General features: G+C 40.7%; 1 protein-coding gene across 2 annotated transcripts in view; it reads right to left on the bottom strand.

Moving 5' to 3' along the window:
• Positions 1-22919, bottom strand: part of cyfip1 (cytoplasmic FMR1 interacting protein 1) — a 34115-nt gene extending 11196 nt beyond the window's left edge. The window contains exons 1-23 of one of the 2 annotated variants that reach the window (XM_083911207.1): positions 22682-22919; positions 16360-16477; positions 15073-15162; positions 14463-14540; positions 14157-14258; positions 13888-14069; positions 12399-12495; positions 11993-12121; positions 11800-11904; positions 10658-10749; positions 9476-9593; positions 8079-8201; positions 7712-7837; positions 7460-7626; positions 6501-6648; positions 5501-5654; positions 5233-5389; positions 3393-3489; positions 3095-3171; positions 2302-2410; positions 2092-2211; positions 1780-1979; positions 995-1082 (exon numbers count right to left, since the gene is read on the bottom strand). In XM_083911207.1, coding sequence (XP_083767333.1) covers positions 995-1082; positions 1780-1979; positions 2092-2211; positions 2302-2410; positions 3095-3171; positions 3393-3489; positions 5233-5389; positions 5501-5654; positions 6501-6648; positions 7460-7626; positions 7712-7837; positions 8079-8201; positions 9476-9593; positions 10658-10749; positions 11800-11904; positions 11993-12121; positions 12399-12495; positions 13888-14069; positions 14157-14258; positions 14463-14540; positions 15073-15162; positions 16360-16476 — 2676 coding nt within the window. In that variant the 5' untranslated portion in view covers position 16477; positions 22682-22919. Of the gene's footprint in view, positions 1-994; positions 1083-1779; positions 1980-2091; positions 2212-2301; positions 2411-3094; positions 3172-3392; positions 3490-5232; positions 5390-5500; positions 5655-6500; positions 6649-7459; positions 7627-7711; positions 7838-8078; positions 8202-9475; positions 9594-10657; positions 10750-11799; positions 11905-11992; positions 12122-12398; positions 12496-13887; positions 14070-14156; positions 14259-14462; positions 14541-15072; positions 15163-16359; positions 16481-22681 lie in introns of both variants that reach the window. The other variant, XM_083911206.1, reaches the window with a different exon arrangement.
• Positions 22920-22955: the final 36 nt, after the last annotated feature.

Below are 22955 nucleotides of genomic sequence, written 5' to 3'. Positions count from 1 at the left end.
AAAAATGTTTTAATGAGATCACTTACTGAGCCGACCTGATTTCAAGAACGCATGCTGCACACAGCTTTCTCTCTCTACTGCACGTCAGTGAGCGATGAACTTTAATTTAGCAACAGTGTTAACATGTACGTGCTTTGATATTTAAATGTGTGCCCTTCTGAAAAAGCTGTCTGGATGAAACTGAAATGAATTCACAAAGAACGAGCTTGTCCATAGAGACATGGAGACAGAGACAGAGTTCTGCTGCAATATTCAGTCAGTGATTTGCAAATGGATCTGGGAGTTGGTCAGCCCAGAGATGGAGAACAGAAGTTCAGACAACAATATTAATACAGGCAGGGGTATTTGAGAAAAGTAAGAAAAGACATTTGAGGAAGTATTTCGTCTGTACATTCTGTACCTTTGTAATACTGTCTGCTGAAAGTAGAAGGTTGAATCTCACAACTCAGTTTTTATTACCAGCGTGCTGTGACGTGACCTTGCTCTTTCATCCAGAAGCTGAAGCAGAATACTCTTAAGTGCCTTGTGTGTTTAAGGCCACAAGCTCAAACATTACCAATGGTCTCCAACAGGACGGGACATGATGGACAGTCTGATCTGATCTAGCACAAATGATTTCATCAAGAGCAGAAACTTTTTTCAATGACACCTGCCGGGCTCTGTAAAATCACATTTGTGTTTAGGTGAAAAAAACATGTTTTCACAGGAACCATTTAAGATAAAGTCTTGCTTCGCCACTCCAAAGTGTTCAATGATAAATGTTCTGCAAATGCAACACATCTGTATAACGTTTTCCACTGCTCTTGTAAATAAGAAGCTCATGAAAGACTTTTTAATCACTGTGTTTACATTTCTTTCCATTTACCTTGCATGTTTTCATATATTTCCCATTTTGATGCTTTCCCGCTTGTATACTTACATGAAATTAATGTTTGGCTTCAACATGTGGACGATCACAGACCGAAATAAAAAAATTTATAAATTGTGTACTGACCTTTGACCCGTACAAGTACTGGGGCTGAGCGTTGGGCGGCTTGTCCCTCTGGAACTCCTGAGAGAAAGGCAGGACGGTGCGCACAAACCTGGAACCGAGATGGAGATTCATCAAACATGCATCACCAACATCAAAAAGATGACGGTACTGTATAAAATGCATACGATGAGGGGTGGCTGGATGTTTAAACACACACTTTTACTGTATGGTATGCCTCCCACTCTCCTGCTGTAGAATACCTTTCTGCAGCATTATGTGCAGATTAGGCTTGATCATCAGAAATACAAGTACGCAGAGAGCAAAAACAGAATTTGGACAAACCAAACATTGAACATTAAACATTTGGCATATAAAACAGCCAAACAAGGTCAAACGTGTTTGTTGAAGACTATATGAGGGCTGTTACTGCTTATTTTACCCCCATTGAGACTTTTACTTTACTTTTCCTCCATTCATCATAAGGTTTATCCGTAAAGTCCATACAATTAAATAATCTGCTGCAAACAGGGATCTGAGCAGCATTTATTTTTGAAATGTTCGTCTGACCCTGAGCAGATGATTTTCAAGTGACACCATCACTGTGTGCCACCTGTATTATTATGTATTACAAGTATTAATTGATGTAACTACCAAATGGCCATTAATCAAGATGGCCGCATTTTGGCAGTAATCCATGTTATAAAATATATTTGATATATTTTGTCTCCTCCAAACACGTCAGTAGTTTACCAGCAGCAGTACACAACACAGTAGTGACACCAACACAGTGACCCAAAGTAACGCACCTGTTGGTGGAGCCGTTGTAGCAATAGTTGGGCAAGAAGTCATAATTGAGCTCCCAGAAGACGTGCAGAGTTATCCGGCCGTATGGGGCCGACACGTTGTGGTTCGCCTCGCGGAACATGGCGTCCAAGCTGTCCAGAGTCAAGAACTTACTGAGGAGCTTGTGCGTCATGCGGTTAATGTCCAGAAGACCTTCCAGTTCCTTTAAATTAGTAATACACGTAAAAAAAATGTCACAATGCCCACAACTGTACACCAACACACAGTAAAAAGTTATAGCAAAGATTTGTTAAAAAAGATTCAAATGAGCATACCATGATTGAGGTGAGGTCCTCACTCTCAAAGCGATTGATGGCCAGCTCCAGAGACTTGTAAAGGGCGGCGGAAACCCTCTGAGTGATGAGCCGGTTCAGATCAATGGAGCGGCCTAGAAGCTGAGATCCACAACCAGTTAGTAAGGTGCTGTATGAGGCCAAAATAACAAAAGGTGGAAGCATAGAGTGGACAAAATGCCTGATTGGTACCTGGACGTGGCGTTGCTTCAGCAGTGTCTCGTAGCGGTTGGAGGCGGGCCAGGGAATGTTGGCCCCTTGGTTCTTACAGTCGGCTCTCAAACGTTTGTCAAGCAGAAGACTGAGAGATTCAAATAAACAGAGAAGGAGACGAGTTACTTCTACAGGGTGCTTCACTAATTGCTATTCTATGCTTTTAAAACTATTTCTTGTGGAATGAAGTGCATTTCAACAGCTGTTCCAAACCTCAAACAACAACGTTATCAAATTCATTCATGTTCCAAATGCGCTCCCTTCAACTGATTATAAGCAGAAGTAAAACAACACTACAATAAGTGAAAACTGTTAAATTATTACTTTTTCATACACTTAAAGTGACCGTGTTTAGGTTGATTTGGCCAAGTCAAACAACTATTACTTTGCAGAAACTGGATCCTTCAACCATTTATCCATTACTTTAAGGTTGTTATTTTTACTGTGTATCCATTACTTTTATATAACTATTTCATCTCGTCTGCTGGCTTGATAACTATTTTTCGTGCCTCAGTGGCATATGTGTAAGGTGCACTGGCCTATTGCAGTTGTTGCTTACTGATTATTGTGACAATAAATGTACTTAAGGTCTGTATGACCAATTTGGATGCTTCTATTCAGATTGTTATTTATAAAGCCACCTAAACAAATATAAATATATATATACACATTATTTTTTAAATCAGACCATACATTATACTTCACACTCTTTAGCTGTAACCCCTAGCAACTACTGAGAGTGGGAGTCACTAATGGAGCATATTTCACCTACCTTCCTGCTAGAATCTTGTAGTAAGCAAATATCTGATCAGCCAGCTTGTAGACAAACTGATCAAAGCACAAGTTCACCTGAAATAACAGAAGAGGTTTGAATCAACATCTGTGTTTAAGAATACATGTTATAATCTGTGACGGACATTTTAATGGGAAAAAAAACTGACAATATTTTTAAATTGCCTTAAAGAAAATTATAAAAAAAGGCACACAGTTCTTGTGCAAAGGTGACAATCTGTATTCTTGCTCTATTATAACATCAAATTGTCCAGCACCCAAACCAAATGTTTTATTACCTCAGCCTCTATTTCGTCATAGAGGAACTGCTTCTTGAATTTGGTCAGGGCGTAGTGTGCACTGTCGTTGTACAAATCCAGGGGATACAGCACATACCTGAAGAGGATTCAAACAGAAACACTTATTTCAAAGAGCCTTTGTTTGGGTACAAGACACCCGTACCAGTGTTACATGATGGCTGTGTTCAACAGTGTGAATACAGGTGGAGATTGGAATGTGGCAACTTGTTAAAAAAGAAGGGAAGGCTGATAGACAGAAACAGCAAGTCCTCCATATTGGTGCATTTAGTGCTGAAAATGTAGCGAGACACAAAGTGCAGAAAATACATCCGTCAAAGCAGATTAACCCTGATGACATCATTTCAGTTTTTTTAGACACTAGTTCAGCAAAACCTTTCAAGAAACCAGTCGGAAATGCAAAACTTAAATTCTACTTTTAGGAATCAAACATGTAAAACAAACTTGAGTGTACTGCACAGCTAATCTTACAATGTGCTTCATATAATACTGCTACAACTACAAGCGTATCACGGTTCACATATACTGTACAGTGAGCTTCACAAATATTTGGACAGAAATGAATTTGGGTTCCTTAAAATGATTGCTGTTAATATTAAACATCTATATACTTAATATTTTAGACCATTTTCTTCTTTTTTTACAACATTTTGGTGAACCCTTTCCTGCCAGTTAATATGCTTACTGGGTTATGTAGGCTAAAACCTGCCTCGTATCAACATAATCCTGCAGCAAAGATTTAAAACAGACATGAAAACATTTACCCCTAATCCTAATTTTGAGGATTTTACCCAGGGTCCTTTTTGAAAACAAAAGATAAAAAGAAAAGAAAAAAACACTGCAGATTCTTAATGCATGTGGCCAGTCAGGACCCGTATACTCTCACACAGTCAGAACTCTGTCTTAAAGCACAAAATGTGATTAGAAGAAGGAAAAGACACAATGTGGTGTTTTAGTACCTCCAACCATCAAATTACTCTATGGATAACTTTCCAGAAAGGAAACAATCACTGGTGCCATTTCTGGACCTACCACATGACAGCTGCCCAAAAGTGAAACCAAAACATCTGGATCGCCCCCAGGTGGCTGGCTGCATTAAAGGTCATTTTATGTAGCTCACTGATGTTCAAGTGCTATTTTTTTTGATAAGTTTGTTTGTAATTAGTTATTTAATGCTATAAAAACAGGATGAAAGTCGTGACTGAAAGCTGTGATCGACTTGTGATGAGTCGGGCAGGTGTGTGGGACCGCAGTGGGAGGAAGTGGAGCTGCGTCGTCCATCCGTATATACAGTCTGTGGTTTAGGTTTAAACCGGTAGTTGCTGCTTCTCGGTATCCAGTGTCATTATCCCGAGGTTACACAGCAGTTTCTCCATCTAGCTTTCCACTGCTTGATTGTTGATTCACGGGCTAATTTAAATGAATAGTAGTGCAGGGCTGATATAAGATAAATAATAGCAACAGCTTCACTGCTCAGTCTGCGTCTACACAAGATGCTTTCAGGCACACCATTGAGTATAGGTCACTATTTTGGCAGTACTCAGAGCCCAGCATGCTCTACATCAGTGTAGTTAGGTGAGAAAAACTAAAAACAAAACAAGAGCTGAAGTGTAATAATATACTTTGGGGGCACATTCACAAACGTAAGTACAGCGTGAGTGAAACATGAGCCGTTGTGTGAACTGCGTAGACGTGCGTGAGAGGAACGACTGAAAGACGTGGCTGTGTAGACACCATGTAACAATTGTTGGGGGTGTGAAACTGGGGTGGAGTAAAAAAAAACAAACAGAAAACAAAAAAAGATACTGAATGCTATGCTCACTCCATCATGGATGCTTCCTTTGTCTCCAGGATGTGGTCGGTGAGGATCCAGGGCATGGACATCTCGATGGGGAACTGTATTCTGCGGCCCATTGTGAGCTCCAGGAAGAATTCCCTGAACCAGAGCTGGGAAAGGTCACAACACTGCTGCAAGGTCTCTGCATAGAGGAAGAGGAAAGGTTACACTAGAAACATTCATCTTACGGCAATTATATAGCGAGCAAAGGGCTCTCATGAGCTGTATGGATAAACTGTTCCCTTTTTCTTACCACTGAAGTTCAGCAGATGAGTGTAAAAGAAGGACTCGCGGTGAAACTTCTCAATATCCAGGATGGTGGGGCCTTCCAAACCGCTGCGCAGAGTCTTCTTAGAGCCACTCTTGTCCGCAACGAGAGACTCCAGCATTGTTCTCACCATGTAGAGCTGCACAGAAAGAACAGTAGCAGAGTCACAAACCATAGTAGATGATTCATTGAAAAAGAGAAACAATGAAAGCGAAATCTTATAACCTAAAAGTTACACATCCTTCATTTACTGGTTTTAAAATCTAATTGCGGGCGTAGACTATATAAAAACTCCTGTAAGGCACAGGAGGCAACACAAAGAGAAAAGAATGTGAACTCTTTCCACCATCAGCAGGAATCGGCAGAGCATTTTCTTTTTTAACTATTACTCAAAATATGCTTGAGTTCATCTCAGTAGGCAACATTTTCCTAGATCTGTTTTCATGATTTTTATTTACTACTGGAAACACTAGAGTATAAATCTGTTGATTCGGGGGAGATAAACACAGAAGGTGATAGTTTAGCTGGGCTTTGTAGTCCTCCACCTGGAATACAGATTATTTCTTGGAACCGAGCTCTAAGCTGATTAATGTGTGCGGTTTATTCAACCTAAGGGAAGCTAATAAAAAATAAAAAGATGTGTGATATAAAACATATTCAGTATTCAGCGCTGTAATGTATGGATACACAAGTGCACTCACAGAAGAAAGGCTTATTAATAGTCACTCAGAAAGAACCGGAGAGAGAACAAAACAGAATACAGAACAGGCTTTATGTAGATGAGAGCCCGAGATCTTCAAACTTATATTATCTCCCTTAATTAAACTTTGACATGACCTTAGCTCAGACCGGAGGGGCTTATAGGGGCACTTCATAAGCCTGATTAATGTGGATTTGCAGCAGCCAGAATGTGTGGGAAAGGATAACAAGGAAAGGTTAGGTGCAGTTATGAATGAGTTCATGAGTAGAGGTGTGGATGGGAGACCTGTGTACTGGACGGGCCCACTGCTCGGCGAGGGACTTTGATGTCGAAGCCACCCTTGGGATCTTTTTCTCCACGGAGGGCGGGGTCGTTGTGTGGCTCCCGGCCCGTCTCCCAGTCACACACGGTCTTCCGGATGGCCTGGAGGACGCTGCGGTGAGAGGACGATTAGAAAACTGTAATGTGTTTTCTCATCAACAAGTGGAACGGCCGCATACAGCTTCCATTGTGAATTATGATTGTCATATTAAGTATGCAGAGAGTATTGATGCTTGTGGCAAATTTGCTGGAGGGCCTTAGCAACTCAGCAGGGTTCAATCTTTTATACACCACAGAGATTTCTAAAAGGAGCAGCTGCATAGTTTACTGGAGCATTCTGGGATATCCGCAGGAAAACAGATTCACCATCACATCCAAAATATATGATTCTTCCTGCATAAATATAGTTATGTCAGGCTATGAAAAAAGAAATGTTTCAAAGTTCATATCTTTTACATTTGTAGCACTGGCCTTAAAAGGGATACTTCAAGCAAAAATGGAACTATTTACATTGATTAAACCGGCAAAAACATGTTTTGGGACCATGGGAACAAAATCATTTGATTTGAGTACAGCAGCTTTAAACATTCCTGTAAAGCGAAATAAAATATGTCATTATGTACTTATACTCACATCCTTCACTGATGGAGCTTTCAACAGTGGTAGCCACAGTACATGTTTTTTTTTATATAACTATAAAAAAAAGCCACCTCTCAAGTCTGCCTCTATTTGAGTCATTGGCCAGCAGTGCCATACTTTGGGAACTGAGATACACATTTGCGGAGTATAAGTACAAAGTTTTTGTAAGCACTCCAGAGTACAGGGATTGAATACTGCACATACATGATAACCTTTACATACGGGCCCTGAGTGACAATCTGCAGCTGGGATGCGAATGTGCGATTTGGAGATTTGGTCCATACCTCTGGATGACATTCTTCTTCTTCTTGATGGCCTGTCGCAGTGGGTCGCGCAGAGTGACTTGAGCAAAGTCCTGCAGAGCTGAGTAGATGGTGTGACGGATGGCGTGATTGAACACACTCTCCATGCGTCCCATCAACACCTGCAGCCCCTTTATCATCGCCATCACCTGCCAAAAGCACAACATGACGAGACTGACAAGACTTCTAGTTAAAAAAAAACATATGTGTGTGTGTGATGAAGTCCTAACTGACCTCCACAAGAGCAAACTTCTCCTCGCATGTGTAGTTGTATCTGGTGGCTCTCTCGTACTCCTCAGCGTTGTCTGGGCACTCCTTGTTGGAGTACTTGTCGGTTGGATGAACCAGTTTCCAGGAGTACTGTGGGGAAAGTCCGGACGTTTTTAAGAGATGTGACCAGACAAAAAAATCAACGCTAACCATAAATTAATCAGGGAGTAATGTGCTATCCATTAAAGTAACTACCAGTACAGTATTGATCTTCTGCAGCTCTTTTCAGTGTTTAAGAATTTACACAAAAATAAAAAGCCCTTAATACAGTCTCAACTATATCTCAACAGATTCCATGTTTTTCCTTTCTGTTCAGTTTGTGCTTCCTCACCACTTCCATGACGTGAGCGCTCCACTGGGAGAGCAGCTGCATGCCCTGCAGGGCCAAGTCAAACAGCTTCCTGTACTCAGAATCAGTCTTTTGGGATTCCTGACGCCCTGATCCAGTCACCACCTACAGGGACACAGATTAACACACTTTAAACACACCGGAGTGAACGCTGACTGCCGACAATATAAAATCCTGTCACAGTAGTGGCAAAACTGACAAACTTAATGGCTTAATTAGGAGGAAACACTACATGTGAATAGGACAAATATTTGAACTAACAGATATCACCATGAAACTCCTCCACTTAACCAATTATATCAGTGGTTCCCAAACTGGGGTCTTAATGTAAATGATGCATGGTTCTGCACTGCTAGCAAAACATTGACGACTTTTTGAAAGGAATGACGGGTAAAAATAAAGCAGAAGATGATTCTTCACCAAATGTCACAACAAATGTGACACAAACAAGGCATATCCCACCCCTGGCTTCACCAGTACAGCCGTGGTTAATGAGGAGAAGGAGGGGCTATCTACAAAGGGAACCAATAGGAACCACTGACTTAACATTTTCTGAAATTATATGACTAAATATGCAATAATAATAATAAATGTGCTTATTTTCAACTGGAATCTGAACATTGGATAAAGCCAAAAAATGTTTCATTTTGTTGACGTTAGAGTCAAAGGTTTATACAGAGGGGGATTTCAGATGTCTCCTTTTTATCAGAAATCAGAAAATGCTATCAAATACTGTCAAGATCCATACTATACATTTTAGGAATAAAATGTTACATAAATCTAACTAGGAATGACATATGAACAAACCCCTCTGAAAAACACACGCACACACACACACACACTTCTTGCCATTAGTCTGTTGGTGTGAGAGAAGCGTATGCTCAAAAGTAGCCCAAAATCTCAAAATTCAGTGCCTGAAGAAATTATGTTTTTGCCTGCAGTGTCTAAATTAAAAATAGCATGGTTGGGAAAAAAGCTGAGATAATTTCACCAGACAGGCCCCAGACATCTCTGTCCTCAGTACATCAGTAATTTTGATCCACAAGTCAGTTACATTTCCATCTAAATCACACTCAATTGTGACCCCTTGAAAATCCACTGGGGCAAAACAGCTGCTCAAAAGCCTGTTACATCACCAGTGGGAATTCAAATTGCCCTCAAATAAGAAAGAGCTCTTTTGGTCCACTTGAACAGGAGATTGGCTGTGAAAACAGCCAGGTGGTGGATGTACTTTATCTTTTTTCCTATGTGATGAAAAGCTGGTAAATAAGCATGTAATGTACTGATCCACTCTTCAGCAGCATATGCTCAACTCAGAGACCTCAATGATGGTCGTACCCGAGTGACTCACTTTAAGCCCTATGAATTTCTATACTTACCTCACTGTTGCTATAGCGAGCCAGCTCCGAGATGAAGCGCATATGATCCTCGCGGATCTGAATCATCTGCTCGCAGATGTTGTACTGGGGGCTGCTGGATATAGACGTGCAAGTCCACCTAGGGGGTAAGAGAGAGGAGAGAAGCAGAGTGAGGGAACATAGGGACGTGTTTTTAAGAAAGACCAACACTGAAAGGAAGAAAAAACACAGGGAAGAATGGAGAAGAAGACGAAGATGCAGCAGGATACCATTTAAATAGTAGCATACATGGGTTTGATATACACAAACAGTACTTATTAGTAGAATAAATTCATGTTTGCTGTTAAGAGTTCCCAAACAACCAATAATACAATTTCCATGACCATTCACGACATATAACATACAACAACAGAACTTTAAAGTATAATGAAGTCCAATTGTTATTATTGTATGCAAATTAAATTCATTTTCAAATACTCGATATTTCTTAACGCATTTGATTACGAACTCTTTGCTGGATGCAAGCGTGAAAACAATGTCGTAACATAAGCCTAAATAATAAATGCATACATAAGCTTATAAGAGCCATGACATGTAAATTATGCACTTATTCAAACATATCAGATTCAAATGATTCAAACATAGTTTCAGCTAGCTGGCCTACATGGAAATCAAGAAAACAAAACCGCATGCATATTAGAGGCAGAGCTATGTTGAGTCAATGCATTTCATTACACACCTCAAAATTCCTTGACCTTTCCAAAAACTTTCAAGGATTTCACTAATTCCGTGAGTTTTTCAGGCCAGGAAAATTAGATTAGAAACTACATGACTTTTCAATGACCGTGGGAAAAGAAAATGTGGCCTTAAGTTACGTGTGAAATAAAAAACAAGGCAATTACTTTGATTCTGTTATTTGTTACAGATGTATATATATATATATATATATATACCGTACATACATATATACATATATACACATATACATACATATATATATACATACATATATACACATATACATATATATAGACATATACATATATATATATATATATATATATATATATATATATATATATATATATACACACACACACACATATATATGTATATATACATATATATATGTCATATCTCTTATTTGACCGTTGCAGCTCGTAGAAACATCCCGATCCCACAAAAAGTGTGTTTTCCTCTCACCTAGATTTGTTCTCTTCAAAGTGAGCACTGGTCTTGATGTACCGAGACAACTCAATCTGCATGTCACCAAACAGAGGGACCACCTGCAGTTGCTGTGAACATCAAGGACACAATAATACCTTATTAAACAGTGGAAGCCCGGACAAACACATGTGCAAATGACCCATTGTAGAAACTTGGTCATTGTAGTTGCAGTTGCAGTTTTAATTCACTGATTAATTGAATAAATTATAATAACAACCATCCCGAATCATACCATGTAACAGCATTTTATTTTATTTTATCGTGTGTGAATAACAATATTCAAATGTATAATAGAGCTACAAGGATTAATCAATGAATCACTAAGATGACTGACAGACAAATAATCAGCAAAATTTAATTGCTGATGTTATTTTTTAAGCAAAAACACCACACACCCCCTTGTTTCAGCTTCAGGATTTGCTGTGTTCTTTCTGTTTTATATCATTGTAACCTGAATATCTTTGACTACAAACTAAACAAGACATTTTATCGACCTATCGATTCGACACTGTTGCTGCAACTGCGGCTTAGCAACGCCAACTGTGATTGGTTCAAAACAAATACAGTCAACCTAGACCGTTTTTCCACCATCACAGAATAATAAGCGGTGTATCCAGACCATACTCCAGCACCAACACAGCGCTGTGGAGGTCTGTCTATCCTCGGAACAATTTAATAGAGCCGCATGTCATTCATGGCTGCCATTAGGCACACCCTGGGGTTACTGAAGATTTAAAGGCAGCAATTACAATCAAAGACTATTACCTGGTAATTATAGTCATTAGAGTATATATGTATATGTACCTGAAATGCAATACAAAAGAGGACGTATATTTAAAAGCAAGGTCATTTGGACAATCATTTCCTGTCTGGTTCACTTGCCCAGCTGCCTTCTTTAGTAATGCAATATTTGTATGAACACAACACTTTTTGATCGCGGAATGATTTATAATGTTTCTTTTTAAAATGTAAATTATATAAAATGTATAAACTGATTCGTATTGACCGGTAAATAGTGAAAATTGAATATATGCTGCACTGTGATGAATTAGAATATGACGTGACAAAATGTGTTCATGTGTGTAGGGTTGACATACAGCATGTGTATCCTTCCATACCTTGAAAAACTTGTCAATCTTGGTCAGGTTAATTCTCTTCTTGGCATCTAGTTTGTAGATGTTGCTGCTGTTTCCATCCATGAGGTACAAGCCAAACCCCATTACCTAGGAAGTGGAACAGGATATAGGATGTCCATTACTGTCAGCCATGCTGGAGTAAAGTGTAGAGTGGAGGTCGCAGGGCTTCACTTACTTTGAGTAGCATGTGCTTCTCATTGGGGGTGAGGTACATCTTGTTTTCATAGTAATCGACACACAGGTTGACAATGTCTGCCAGAAGCTCCTCGTATCCATTAATCACTTCCAACTGCTGCTGCAAAGACTGGAACACAGCACAGGCAGAATTCTATTACTCAAAATATAAATTCACTCTTCACACTTTCATACTTTTCAATTTTCTCTACGTTTCCCAGACCTTGATTCACCTCAGCCTCAACACTCTCTTTAATTTAACAGGGTAAACAGTCTGATAATAGCGAGGTAAGAAAACTGGAGCACATCACACAAAATTGCAAATAGTGGGTCCATTATATGCCGTGAGTCAAATTGATCTAATCGTAATAATGTTGAATGAACAGTATAGTGCACATGTGACCAACCTGAGTGATTTTATTGTGGTTTGCCAGGAACATGGACAGGTTCTGAGACTCCTGGATGGATGAAGGCTCAGACATTTTTCTGAGGAACTGGGCAGCTCTGGGCAAAGGCAAGAAACAGATTGTTTTAATTAAAAAAGAAATATAAAAAAAAACATAAATACACCAGAACTGTCTTCTGTCAGTCTAACACAGAGGTTTTCAAGCGACCGGCCCAAGGGGTAATGAGACATGAAAATTTGTGAGAAAACATGAAGCCTTCGCAGTTGTAACTCAACATGTCTCACATATTTGGAGATTCAGTGTAACTTCCCTGTGACACAGCCAATGCCCATTGTGAATAAATATCCATAAATCTGCATAGAAATCATAGGAAATCAGTTGTGCCTGAATCATTTCAACTATGCCCCTTGGGGGACAGGTCATGTTTACCCAAGATATCTAAGCTAACATTTGCTCTAGTAACAGGCTGCATTTTAGCCATTAGTTAGTGAGTCAAGTTAGACCTGAATATAGAGAGTTGGTTGAGCTGATGACAGAGAACCCAATCACGTTTACTTGTCTGGAGTCAGTTTTGGTCTTTTATAAAGGAGTAAGACAGGAGAAAAACAATTATTTTAGAGGAATTTATTTGCCCTTCAGTTGTGCGTCTCATGTGAAATTCATATTATGATTATATCTTTTTGTAATGAAATAAACAGGTGGAAGGAGTGTGCTCTTATTTTTTGCTTTGGCTGCACCACAGGGACTACTGATCCGTACAATGGCTCACTTGATGCTTCCTTCATGATTGGGGCTGTGCTGACACACTTTTGAATCATGAATGGTATAAACACCACAGAGATGATGCATGCTGTGTTGTTTTGAATTGCTAATGGCCTGCATACTTTTAATAGCGCCAATTTGCCAAAGTGAAAACAAATTTAGGCATACAAAATGGGACTTGAGTTGTAGCTCACGGCTAAACAACTGAGTTCATGGCAATATACTTCCTGTTTACATCCCCACAATTATGGGAACTGAAGTTCCAAAGCTCATTATATTCCTAGAGCACTGACGCTCTCTTCTATCCATTCAAATACGGATGTTTACCATTTCCCCTGTGTTGAAAACCTGAATCCCTGGTTAACATAAATACCGTCCAAGTAATGAGTTGAAACGTAGAAAATGGTCTTCAAGGACGCTGAGTGATGCTGCCATCTAGTGTCTGTTGGGGTAATCAGGTGTGTGAATGCATGCAGTTTAAATACTTCACCCTCAAAATGATTGTTTGTACATCACTTACTCACCCAGTGTTACCTTGAACTGCTAAAGAAACATTCTCATATGCCCCTGAGGTGAAAAAAGAACTGAGCAAATTCTTCGTTCAGTTTGGAGGCATTTGGAGAAAGTTTTTCACCAAGAATTGAAGGTAACACTGGCTGAGTAAATCATATACAAATGTTGATTCTGGGGGTGAAGTATTCCTTTAACTTTCAACGCTCCTGAATACCGTTTGTAGGCGGAGTGGTCGTTCTTGACGCTGCATTTCATGTTCTTCAGCTCATCCAGCACGGCGAACATGTTGATGAATTTTCCGAGGGTAAGCAGGTATGCCTCAGAGACAAAGTCTTTTCTGCGCTCTGTGTGACAGAGACGACGGACTTCTCCGCAGAAACGGTCAATTGCTGTGCGCTGGAAGAGACAACGAGATGAGAAATGATTAGTTGTTTTTTTTTACTGTGGACAGTCAAGAAAGGGTCACCGCTAAATGTAAATCACCTGGAAGTACATGAAATTCATCAGTTTGGTGACTTCTGGCTCCAGGACCTCCACTGTCTTCTCATAGATCTCCACTCTGTTGGGCTGTTCGTTGCATTTCACCTGAGAGAGAAAAAGACAGTAAGATTTGTTAAGGGTGTTCAGAGAAACAACGTCATCAACTGGAGATTCTTTTTCTGCTGCCTGGGGGATACACGGCCGTTTCTAAAAAATGCTTTGCATTGTTGGGAATCCCTCTTGAAGATAGGTGGTTGACAGGACGGTTGATGTGCGGCCGTGTGAAAACAACTTAAGGTGATTGATTACCTGTGGTATTGCACGTGAGCAGCTCCTCCAGGTGTACAGCATGATGGCGTATTCCTGCCCCTCCTCCAACATGACATTCTGATTATACAAACAAAACCAGTCAGTCATGTTGATCCCTGAAGATCAAATTCGACTAAAGCCAGACACAAAACAACACACATACAGTACATAAGGACTACAGGCTGCACGCATCGTTGCTTCTCTTCTAAGTCATTTATTCCCAGTCGGTGCCAGAGAAGGACGTTAGTGTTATCAAGACAGTCCTGCCTTCATACAAAGTGCTGTTTGATTCAGACCCCGAGCAATTATCCCTCACTAATTAAACACAAAGCCCTATTATTCCTGTTCAGAGATGGTCCAAAGCATCTGTTTGTCTGCAGGCCATTTGCTTCTGGGCTTGGATCCTGGAAGCGGTCTACAAGACAATACCAAATGCTCTGGTGGGAGAGGCAAGTCCCTTACCAGATCCTGCACACAACAACAAGCCTTTGACCCCATTCTGGTGGATTTATTTTTCCCCACCAAGTCGTTGCTGAGGTTAAAGAGAACGGACACTGAAAACTGAAGTGCTAAGAAGTGATTTCCCAGAGATGTGAGCCTCCTACTGTACCATGCTGGAGTGGACGGTGGCCTGCTCAATGTATCTGGCGATGCCGGTGACGAATGCATTGCGGTCCTCAAAGTTGGTGTTGAAGTTTGGCTGTGGGAAGATATAAAAATCATTTTTACAAAAATGACACCCATATTTCAACACTGTGATATGTCAAAAATGGCAAAAACAATAAGCTAGTATGTTATAGCTGGGCGCTTAATCAGATTTTTCTTTCAAATCCCGATTTTGTTGTCCAACAATACCAAAAAAAAAGGGAATCAAGATAAGATTTTTCCATAAAAAGGTTTGTAATGCTGCATTCTGTTTCACAATAATGCTCTCCGTTTGTCTTGTGTTATAAATCCAGCAAACTCTTTCTTTCAACACGGTGCTTTTTTGACTGCAATATGTTGAATCCAGTTTACCAAAATGTTAAATATATGTTCAGGAGTTTTTAGGAGGTTGTGGCGGTGCACTACAATATGTTTGATGTTTTTTATTTTATTTTTACAATATTTCTTTAAACAAATATACTATATTATTATTATTTTTATTTATCTTACAATTTATTTACATTTATTTAACATTGTTTTTCAGTTGAATTGTATTTTAAGTTCAAGAAAATCCATTGTTAGAAAGGTACTTTATTTGAAAGGATGTTATTTACAAAGTCAATGACTAATCATGTTAAATAGTAGTGATCATCTATGACCAAATATTGATATCACAAAGCTATTTATGGTTGGTGTAGGTAGGGGCTCCGGTCCATCCATGTCCCGAGATTGATGATGATTTGGAACTGTTATACTGTAACTGAAAGTTAGGAAGGGGGATAGTGGTCCATGACGAGAAAGTAAAGGAGGAAGTTAAGAGTTATGGATTTCTGGATCGGGGGAGAAAAGACGAAAGAAGTTCCTCTGTTGCCATGGTGCCAAATAAATTTGGAGAGAAACTATACCTAATGTCATGTATGTACATGTTCACACTTGTTTGTGAATGTATGTTCATGTCTGTTGTTTATTATTAGTAGTATTATTATTATTACTACTATAATTTTGATTGTTTATTTATGAATTATTTTATTCTCATTCTCATTTTATTCTCATCCCCCACAACAGAAATAATCCAATACAAACTTGGTCACACAGAAATTAACTACTGTATCTAAACTATGTTAGTAAGAAGAACTATGTCTCTGTACAGACAAAGTATCATCATAAAACAACTGCATGCAGCAGAGGAAGTGTGCCTTATCAGATTGTATAGGGGGTTGGAACGTGGCAAAACGAAGCTGTCAGCACTGACCTGAAACATGACGGAGGAAGGGAGGGGCTCGATGCATGGCTGCTGGTCCGGGAGCGGCAGCTCCTCCAGCAGGTCCACATTGGACAGGGCATCTTCTAACGTGACTGTGGATGCCATGCTGCTGAAAAGGACAAAAAAAGAATCATGTTTACAGCTTTTGCTGGGAAAAGCAGAATCTATAATTCAAACTCAATAAAGCATCGCAGCTTCTACGCAAAAGCAAATGACAGCGCAGACTTTCTGCTCTGTCGTTTATTTTAGCTATACAATGTTTTGGTTGGTCAACAGAAGTCACAGTGTAAGGCATGAGAGAGTTCTTGTAGGAGGAGGATCCTGGAGCCGCAGGAGAGCAAGGAAGCAGCAGCGTGGCGGAGGATGGGCTAGGAAAACTAAACTGAACCTTATCCTAAAAACCCACAATCCCCAGCCGATGCAGCTGCAGTACCTTTGGCTGTGAACGGGAGCTTCAGAGCGCTTTAGGTTCCCCTTTGTGCAAACAGCTATCAGACTGTGTCCTCAGTATCAAACAAGGTCAGTGCTGAATCATGGCCTCTGCTCTGCTGAAAACAAACTGACTGAATCTATCTGGCATTTTATTCTCATTTATCCATATGTATTGCCACTTTTTTTCTTGCACGTCTCCTCCATCTGACCATAGTTATGTATGTTCATTCTACAAACCTGAACATTTTGTGCGCTTGACCAGTGTGCAATGAAACAACTCCACGTAATTCATGTGAATGACACGGGTTTCCCCAGATGTGCTGGCTACGAGTTATCAGTTTGTACTATTAACAAAAACTGAGGACCTGCATTCAACGGGCTATTTAAGATTCAGAGTGTGATGGTGTTTTGTTCTTTAGAGAAATTCCTGGTAACAGAAAGTTGTTGCAAACTGTGTGAAATTACATTACTTTTGCTTTCTGTAGCATGCTACCATGTAACTTATTCCATTAAAAACACTGAAGGACACTCTTTCAAATTGAGATATGGGTAAAGTAGTTTCTTCCATCCCGTAAAAGTTACCAAGAACATACCGCATGCAGTCAACAAATGAAATCAAATGCAAATAGTAGGTGGTGTGTTAAGCTTCGGTTTGCATTCTCACGCCGCTGCTGCTGACTGCTGACTTTTGGATGTCACTGACACAGAACAATCAAAAAACCTATTGCAATCAGAATTGACCGTGGGTCAAACAATCCGCAGCGACCAACCACCAAGACAAAAGCCTGGCAGTCACTGTGTGCACAGGCCTGGGGTCAGAGGAGGTCAATGACCTCCGGCTCTGTAGATGGAAGTACTGCACAGAGAACAAAGAGGGGAGAGTCCATATAATTAAAAAACTGCTGCAGGATACTGGCATTTGAAGGGCTAACATTACACTCATTGACACAGTCACTTTGACGCCTTTGTCAGCCCTTATAAGATGTTCAGACACTTCATGGCTGATACTTGTTGGTTTGAACAACTTCTCACAGGCCAGATTACTTGTCTGGGGTGTCAGCTGACGAACCTTTAATGGTAAATACAGAGCTGAAGTCCCGACCTCTGACTCAGAGGAAATGTGTGACATGAAAACTCTGTGGTTAACACAGTTTTATAGATTTATCGTTTTTGTTCCATAAGATAAAATATGTCAGTACCTCCACTTGTGAATTTTGAAGCTTGTGCGTGTCTTAAAAAAGGCCGTTGCAAACAAGTTATTTTTAATAATTTTAAGCTTTTTACTTCTGCTGCTTGCATATACACCTCAAAAACTTTTTTTCTGCAATGATCCAAAATCAAACGAAAAATCCTATTGACTTTGTGTTGAGGTTATCTTATTATGGCAAGATGTTCAACTGTTGCTCTTCAGTAGATTAGAATACTAGAAGTAACTTGTTTGATAATAAAACAAATTGATTTAATGCTAATGACTTGAGGCAAGCACTAAGGACATCCCTAAAATAAGTTAAATAAGCTAAAAATATTTGTATCATTTGCTATGCAGTCGTTATGCAAAACAAACAGCGGATCTGGATGGTTAACGCAAGCGCAGACATGCAAAGATTTATACAAAGCATGTGCAGCGTGACCAGCATCAGATGACAAAAGGCAGCTGTTGGTTGGTTGGTTGTTATGGTAGCTTTAAGACCTTTGTGCATTAAGGAGATTACATAAATAAAGTTTCTTCACAGGCCAAAATACTTTTATGGATGCGGTATGGTCAAATTTGTTGCCGTTTCAGATATCCAAAGGGCACTTCTTGGGAAATTAGACTAGAATATGTAGTCATTACTACATATTTATAATTCTGAAAATAACATTTTTTGTGAGGTACAACTAATGATAAACACCATTCAGGAGTAGTTTGTTCACACGCTCTTGCTCTGAAACGCAGCCTCACAGAAAAGTGAACTATCAAATCTAAAATGTATAAACAATGCAAGTCAGTTCCTAAGTTGAGACTGTGACACATTCTCTATTGTTTTGGCTCTGTACTGCAGCACAATGAACTTGAAATGACACAATGTGCTGATTTTCAGGTTTAAGAGCCTTTGAGGATTTCACATCTGTACCGGGTGAGAAGTACAGGAATGGCAGGACTTTTTGATATATGGTACAGTTCCTACAATGTCCACCCAATATATACACATCTCAGAGTCTCAATTACAATGCCAAAGTATAGAACAAAAACAAAAGACATTTAACTGTAGGGGTAGTAAAAATAGGTGTGGTTAATTGCGAAATACAGTTTGTCAAAAACGGAAGGAAGTGAGATGGGGAGAGCCATCTCTGTAAAGCATTTCTCATTAATGATTCAGCCAAACGTCTTTTTTTAGTTTGCCAAACTGAACTGCAAACAGTCAAGTAAGCAGCAGAACAGACTGCAGATCAGTCAATTTGGTGACAAAACAGGGAAGTTTGAATCACAGACAATGAGCGCATGTGTTGCACAGTCTGCTCCAACACAGAAGCGACTGACACTGAACATTTCAGCTGATGTCCAAGAAACTGAAAGTAACCAATTAAAAAAATAGCATACACACAGTTCTGCTTTTCAAAAATACATTTGTTGTACATAGGAACTGTTCATATGGATATATATAGAGAAAGTAAAACAACATGAAGTTGCTTTGATAAAAGTTCTGCAACTACTGTTGAGCCAATTGGTCAACTTCAAAAAACCATGTCCTTTATTTAAAAAAGGAACCTTGGTGGCTTTTGCTTTAGTACACACTTCCTGTTAAGACTGCAGCATCCAGAGCTGTCTCCTCTTATAAGAGACAGACAAGACGTAATGGAAAAGCCATGCCTCTTAAAGAGTTCATTTAGCCTGCCAGGTTGTTAGCCTGTATGCCCACTGCTGAAGTTGTACACCATGTGTTTGTAAGGCTCTGTCCATAATTACACAGTAAGGAGCTTAAACCAGCCTCAAGTAGGTAACCTAGGTGTGCCAGGCAGAGGGGAGCCACAAGGCACTAGCACGCAACATTATAGTACCAGTAGTTCTTATTTCTTTTTAAAGTCACACAAAGGATGGATAAAGGTTTAAACATCCAGCTAGTGAGCATTCGACAAATAAACGCAAACTTGACCAAACCAACCTTATCTTTGACAGTTAAATTGTATTTAAATCAATATACGACCGAAAAACCTCTAACTGACAAGGGTCGACTTAAGACACTCACTGAAGGCCGACTGTTGGCCTGGTGTGTCAGGGCTTTAGAGGCAGAGACACACCAAGCAAACAGTCTGCTGGCGTTGGACCGTCAGTAAGCGGCTGTGGCCCTAGTTTTTGCGTTGTGTCCCGCACCATTGCCACTAGTTGACCTAGTCTGCACTCTCATTGTCAGGTAAGCTCTGCACGAGAAGAAAAACGGCAAGTAAACAAACAACAGACAGAGTTTAAAGATGGGTGTGGTCCGAGCAAGGGCACGTATGGAAGGGGCCACTGCCCCGCCACATTACGCCCCTGCCCCTTTTATTTCAGCTCAATAGACACTGATGGCACACTCAGGGCGCACTCAGGGCCTACTCACACTGTCCTTCTGGCCGGGGCCAAAACCGGTTTTTCAACTAAAGCCTTGTACCTTTAAACAGTGTGAGTGCACCCGCTCCGCGCACAACTGCGGCCAGCGGGCCGTCCACGGCCCGCTTGAAAGAGGTGGTCTTTAGCGGAGCCGTTTGCACATGTACGAGCACGAGCGTGCGCACGTGTACGAGCACGAGCACGAGCCCTACGGCAGTAGCGTTATGTCCGCCTGTTCGGACATGTAAATAGAAGGACGGACCATGCGCGGACATTTAACAACAACAACAATGGCGGTGAAAGGTTCATGTTGGTGTGATGCGGAGGTGGAGTGTTTACTGCAGATTTGGTCGGATGAAAATATTCAAATATTCACGTGTTACGGCGTGGTGACGTATGGACAGCAAGAAGCATTTGCGCGAGGCCCAGGCAGTGTGAGTACAAACGGGCCTGGGGCGTGGGGGGAGAGGGAGGGGGGACAAGTACCCTAAAGCCCGGGGCTAGCAGCCTTTGGACATGTTGCTGATATTTATGCCCTGACCACCAAAAAATGAAATGCCCTGCACCTCTAATAAAGTGGAGTGGCAGCAGAAAAGTTAAAGACAGATATCTCAAAACCTCTGATAGAGATATCTCAAAACCTCTGTCTGGTGTCTGATAGAGAAGATAAACATTTGACACTTTTCTGTTAAACACAAATACCAGCAGATCACACTTATCAAAGATCCTTTCACATCTGAAGATGGGGAGGAAGTCACCGTATTCATCTGAAGTAAGAAACAAGCACCAGCAACACTATGCCCTGCAGACCTCAGACATTTTCTCACAGATGGCAAGCAGAAAGCTCTCCTCATGACTTCAACGGGTAAGTTGTATCACACATTGCCACCCTGAAGGAAGCTGTCAACGTTTCTCTATCTGAGGTGTGAAAACACCTTTTTTTTGCATATTATCACACCACAAAGTATCTCAATTTCCGCCCATAAGTCAGTGCAAAAAATACTTCACTACAAAATATTATCTTGAACCCAGCAGCATTCGCTAAAATGCTAAATGCGACATTCATGGGTATGTAAGCCTTCTCAAAGAGGTTTAACCCATCCCTGTTCTCAGTGATCATCACAGATACAGCTGAACATGGAAACCCACTGTTTAGTTTCAGTGGCTTGGCCGCTGTACAGTATACAGCATGCGTAGTATGTCGCTTGAGGTAAGTTATTCTAAATTTACTTTGCAGCATCTTTGAAGAAATCCAACCACAGGTAGAAAAAACACACCACTTTCACCAAACATACCAACAGATGTGGTTGAACCTACAGTCTCATCATGCCTTACCCATCATGTCCTCCGAGCTAACACTGATACATGTCTACTTAAAGCGCATAGTGTCTGTTTTCTGTACATGAGTGTGTACACGCTGCACATGTTGAGTGGATGAAACTATTTCGCACCTTATTATCTGCTGATCATGTATCTGTACCGGTATAACTATCATGCATCCCAATTTCCAGGTTTGAGGGACACTTAAAACATTAGTCTCCACAATCTAAAGTGACAATATCATCTTTAGACATGTCATTGCTAAAAAAAAAAAAGATGATATTTTTCTAAAAATGTATACAACGTGCGAATTTTTCAAATATTTGCAAGGGCTAACTGAACTGAGTGTGAGCAGTGAATGCAACATCAGGAGGGTGGGGATACGGTCTGGTTCCTGAACGCAACTTTCCTATGTAGCTACAGTACGTTCCCACAGGGACAAACAGAAGGAGAAAATAAAGAGATAAGGACTCATTCAGTTTCACATTGTACGCTCGCTGACAGTTAGTAAGCTCAATTAATAGTGTATAACTTTTTTATAGCCACTAATTCCCCGCGGCTGTCACACCTGATGGACACGTAACTCTCTACTCAAACCCCCAACTGGTGACAAATCCTTGTAAAATGAAGTCCGACGCGATAAACGGTGATAACAGAGAGCTTCTGCTGTGGAAAAGTGCTGGAGTCCTGCCTCCACCATGTAACAGTGGTAATGGCTGTGTCCCTGCTCCCTGCCGTGGCCTGAGATTAGTCACAGCTCGGGCCTGTGAGCCAGGAAAGTGGCTTTGCATCGCAACAGGCTGTTTACCTCCTCTAACCGACAACTCCGGAGTCCGTTTGAACCACGTTAACGTTTTTAACGGACAGCTTTACCGAAGCGGCGTGAAGAAAGGCTACACCTTCATGTGTGAGTACTGCGGCTCAACTTTTCTCCACCGCGGTGGGGAACTTCGGAAACACTCAACTTCTCGGTGAATCATTTCTACTCACCCGGAGTTGTTGGTTATCAAGGGAAACTTGTGCGGTGATAAAGCGGGCTACAGCGCCATTTAGCCGGAGTATCGACCCCGCTGGAGACCGAGAAGTCCAGGCTTGAAAGTCCGCAATGTGTTTTCTGTCGTCGGCCAGAGGAATCTTCCCTCGGTCGGTGTTATTATCATGGGCGGGGGAGGGAAGCGGAGCAGGGAGTTCCTGTCCCTCAAACAGGGAAACTCAACAGGAAACTGGGCTCTGAGCTGCGGTGCTGGGCTCCTCCGCTAGGGCC

The sequence above is a fragment of the Echiichthys vipera genome (assembly GCF_963691815.1).
Source record: "Echiichthys vipera genome assembly, chromosome: 3".
NCBI lineage: Eukaryota > Metazoa > Chordata > Actinopteri > Perciformes > Trachinidae > Echiichthys > Echiichthys vipera.
This window is presented reverse-complemented; position numbering and strand designations above follow the sequence as displayed.